The sequence below is a fragment of the Dreissena polymorpha genome, chromosome 1, assembly GCF_020536995.1.
Source record: "Dreissena polymorpha isolate Duluth1 chromosome 1, UMN_Dpol_1.0, whole genome shotgun sequence".
Lineage (NCBI taxonomy): Eukaryota > Metazoa > Mollusca > Bivalvia > Myida > Dreissenidae > Dreissena > Dreissena polymorpha.
This window is the reverse complement of record NC_068355.1, coordinates 146491574-146496530: the sequence shown is the minus strand read 5'-3', so window position 1 is coordinate 146496530 and position 4957 is coordinate 146491574. Positions and strand designations below refer to the sequence as shown.

Here is a 4957-nt window from a genome sequence, read left to right as displayed (position 1 = left end):
AGTACACCAAAGGTTTTGCTTAGTAAAAAAAACTATTTTTGTATTGATACATGTTTAAAAACCATATGTATATTTGTAGATGATAACATGTTTAAGGGTCATGTGCAAAATTATGTTAATTTATCGTATTTTACTTACATGTCATGCTAATTGTTTTGTATTTAGTAAAGTTTGTCCGGTTCATAGAATGCTTTCCTGAACAAATTCAGCCAAATCAAAATGTTAATTTTTATATATAAATTACATAGTTAAAAAAACGTGCTGTTATTTGACATGTAACTCGATCTTGTCTTGTGTTAATGTTGACTGATTTCAGTTTGATTCAGAACTGGGTACACACTTTGTACACTTGCACAAATGTACGAATCACACCTGATGTATTTTTCTTCTATTTATAGTTTACAAAGCCTTTTACTTTACCACTTATTTCATTGTATGAGCTATGATCAATAAATCAGTGAATAAGTGCATTGAGTTTGATGTTATCTGTTATTTATTGCATGCCCAATCCAAAAGCATTCTGATATCCCATTTCTGATATCCCAGTGAATCAATCCTACTGGGGATATCTCACTCAATCAAGTCTAGTTATGACACCCTGGTGAATGAATCCCAGTGCTTATGCCCCAGTGAGTCAATCGAGTGCTGATATGCAAGTGAATCAATCCCAGTGCTGATATCCCAGTGAGTCAACCCGATTGCTGATATTTTGTGAATCAATCCTAGTGCTGATATCCCAGTGAATCACTCCCAGTTCTTATGCCCTGGTGAATCAATCCGAGTGCTGATATACTTGTTAATCAATCCTAGTGCTGAGATCCCAATGAATCAATGGGTGTGATGATGTCCAGTGATTAAATCCAAGTACTTATATCCCAATTAATTGATCCAAGAAATTACTCTCCTGTGGATAAATCCTAGTGTTGAAAACCCTGTATAACAAAGACAGTGTTGATATATGACTGACAGAATAAATCCTACTTATGACAACCTGGTGAATCAATCCATTTTCTCATATCATAGTGCATCGATCCCAGTTTTGATATATTGTTGAATCAATTTCATTGCTGATATCCTAAAGAATCAAACCCAGTGTTAAAATCCCAGTGAATCAATCAGTGTGCCGATGTGTACCAGTGAGAATACCAGTGCTGATATCCTTGAGAATCAATCCCAGAGCTGATATCCTAGGGAATCAATAAGAAGGATGATATCCAAGTGAATTAATCCCAGTGCTGATCCCTATGAATCGATCCTAGTGCTGATATCACAGTGAATCAATCCCTGAGCTGATATCCCAATAAATAAAACAAGTGCTGAAATCCCAGTGCTGATATCACAGTAAATCAATCCGAGAGCTGATACCCAATTAATTAATACCACTGTGAAATCCCAGTGAAGCAATCCCGGAGATGATATCCTTGTGAATTAATCCTAGTGCTGATATCCCAGTGAATCAATCAAAGGGTTGATATCCTTGTGAATCAATCCTAGTGCATATATCACAGTGAATCAATCCCTGTACAAATATCATAGTGAATCAATGCCTGTGCTGATATCTAAATCAATCATAGTGCTTAAATCACAATGAATCAATCCCAGTACTTATAGCCCAGTGAATCAATCCCAGTGCTGAAATCCCAGTGAATCAATCCTTGTGCTGATATCGCTGTGAATCAAACGGTCTGATGATGTCCAAGTGATAAAATCCAAGTGCTTATGTCCCAATTTATCGACAAAAGTAATTACACTCTTTTGGATAAATCCTAGTATTGAAATCCCTGTATAACAAAGACAGTGCTTATATCTGACTGAATCAATCCTACTTATGACATTCTGGTGATTCAATCCCAGTGTTCATATCATAGTGCATTGATCCCAGTACTGATACCTGTTGAATCAATTCCAGTGCTGCTTTTTCAAAAATCAATCCCAGTAATAAATCCCAGTGAGTTAATCGGTGTGCTGATGTACGAGTGAATGAATACCATTGCTGATATCTTTGTGACAAAATCCCAGAGCTGATATCATAGTAATTCAATAACAAAGCTGATATCCAGGTGAATCAATCAAAGAGCTGGTTCTAATGAATTGATCCCAGTGCTGATATCCCAGTGAGTCAATCCCAGAGCTGATACCCCAATGAATTAATACCAGTGCTGAAATCCCAGAGCTGATATCCCAATGAATCAATCCTAGTGCTGATGTCCCAGTGAATCAATAACAAGGCTGCAATCCTATTGAATTAATCACAGAGCTGATATACCGGTGGATCAATCCCAGTGCTGATCCCAAATTAAATAGACCCCATGGCTGATATCCCAGTGAATCAATCCAGAACTGATGCATTTGTATCCCAAGAATCAATGCCAGTGCTGAAATACCAGTGAATTAATACCAGAGCTGATATCCCAATGAATCGATGCCAGTGCTGATGTCCCAGTGAATAAATCTCAAGGCTGTAATCCCAGTGAATAGATCCCATAGGTAATATCCCAGTGGATACTAATTCACATTAGTATCCACTGTGTATTAGATACATTAGTATCTACTGATTCCTGTGCTACTAATTCACTGAATTATTCCATTGCTGATATTCCCAGGGAATCAATTCCAGACCTTATATACCGATGAATCAATCCCAGTGCTGATATCCTGGTGAATCAATAATCAGTGGGTGCGGTGATGCCCAAGGTGATTAAATCCTATTGCTGATAATTCCAGAGAATCAATCGATGTGATGATATCCCAGTGAATCAATATTAGTTGTTATATCCAAGTGAATCAATCCCAGTGCTAATATGCTAGTGAATCAATCCTAATGCTGAAATCACAGTGAATGAATCTCAGTGATGGTACCCTGGTAAATCAATCCGAGAGAATAAATGCCATAACTCGAAATGTTTATGTAAAGCATTAACCACTTATGTATTTTGTGTTCGCTGAGTCTAATGAATTAATTACATATCTCTGATGTGTCTAGGTAACATGTGATGCAATGTTTCAGCTATCACCATTGGTCCCACAATTGAAATTGTGGTCTTAATGGTGAATGCATTGTGTGATCCCATCAACCTTTAATATTCATTTCTTGAAGTCAATCTTTTTAGTGATGTTAGTTATTGAAATTTTGTGCAGTTAGTTTAAAAAATGTCTATAATTTACAGTCATCTGCGCTTGATTGTATTGTCTTATTACAAAGTGCCACTAGTCAATCTAATCTAATGAGGATTATCCTAGTTCAGACCTCTACATTGTTACGATTCTAAAGTGTCCACAAGCATTTATTTTAATTTGATTTATTGACCTAGATTTTTTAGCACTGATTTGAACGTGAAATTATCATTGTGTGTCAGATATTGCAATATAATTGTGGTTTGGTTGTTAAAGTAATGAGAAGTACAATACAGATTAGTCCTTTTACTAACGTTTCAAATGAGCAACTGACAATAATAAAAACAAGAGGGCCTGCAAGTCCCAAAGTTGCTCGCCTGAGATTCAAAGGACCTGACCTGTGCAGCCAAAGATGTCATAAGAACATATGTTCTTACCTACTTTCATGAATAGTGAACACCCTGGCAGCCATGTTTTTAAACAGACAGGAATCATTTTCGTACACATCAAAGGTATCATTACAGCAAATGCTCTGACCAAGTTTCATGAAGATTGGACAATAAATGTGACTTTTAAAGAGTGTTCACAAGTTTTTACGATAGCCATATAAGGAAACATCCCCCGCCCCCTAGTGGCCATATTTTTCAACCACCTGGAACAGTTTTTTAAAATTGTCCAAGATATAATTGGGAAAAATCTTCTGACCAAATTCATGAAGATCAGACAATAAATGTGGCCTCTATAGTGTTAACAAGGTTTTACTATAGCCATATAAGGAAAAATGACCCGCCCCCTGATGGTCATGTTTTTCAGCCAACCGGAACCATTTTGAACTCGTCCAAAATATCATGTGGATAAATTTTCTGACCAAGTTTCATGAAGATTGGACAATAAATGTGGCCCCTAGAGTGTTAACAATGTTTTACGAAAGCCATAGGCAGCATATAAGGGAAAAAATGCCCTGCCCCCTGGTGGCCATGTTTTTCACGCAACCAGAACCATTTTCAAACTTGTCCAAGATATCATTAGTTAAAAATCTTCTGACCAAGTTTCATGATGATCGTACAATAAATGGGGCCTCTAGAGTGTAAACAAGGTTTTACTATAGCTATACATGTATAAGGAAAAATGCCACGCCCCCATTGTGGTAATATATTTAAATCAACCGAAATTTTCTAACTCGTCCAAGATATAATTGGGACACATTTTCTGACCAAGTTTCATGAAGATCGGACATAAATGTGGCCTCTATAGTGTTCACAAGGTTTTACTAAAGCCATATAAGGAAAAATACTCTGCCATGGTTTTAAAGCAACCGGGATAATTTTCAAACTCGTTCAAGATATTATTGGATGAATCTTCTGACCAAATTTCATGAAGATGAAACAATGAATGTGGCCTCTAGAGTGTTAACAAGGCAAATGTTGATGCAGCTTGACGGACAAAAGGCGATCACAAAAGTTCACCATGAGCACATTGTGCTCAGGTGAGGCTAAAACACAATACAAATAATGATGACGTCTGCAGAATGTAAACATTTGCGCTTTGTCGATGCCCTGTCAAAATCACAACATTCTCCAGGCTGTGAAAAATTTGAAAATGCATTTTTTGTTATTTTTGTAAACAAAATATTACCAACAAAGTACAGTCGATGGAAGTAACGTAGAATGGCACAATATAATTAAGTGTCTGTGTAATTAAACTATTGCGAGTGTAATCAAACAAGTAGTATTTGTGTTATTTATTCAGTCTGTCATTGCTCATTTGCGAGTGTAATATAACTATTTTGTGTTATTTATTCAGTAAAATAAAGATTTACCAGAATTCACGATATCATGGGATC

The 4957-nt window shown here is 36.5% G+C and overlaps 1 protein-coding gene across 1 annotated transcript in view; it reads right to left on the bottom strand.

Annotated features, from left to right (window-relative positions):
- LOC127856752 (uncharacterized) overlaps positions 1 to 3586 on the bottom strand; it is a 62823-nt gene extending 59237 nt beyond the window's left edge. The window contains exon 1 of the mRNA XM_052392972.1: positions 3556 to 3586. Within this exon, the coding sequence (XP_052248932.1) occupies positions 3556 to 3586 (31 nt within the window). The remainder of the gene's footprint in view (positions 1 to 3555) is intronic.
- Between the last annotated feature and the right edge of the window lie 1371 nt (positions 3587 to 4957).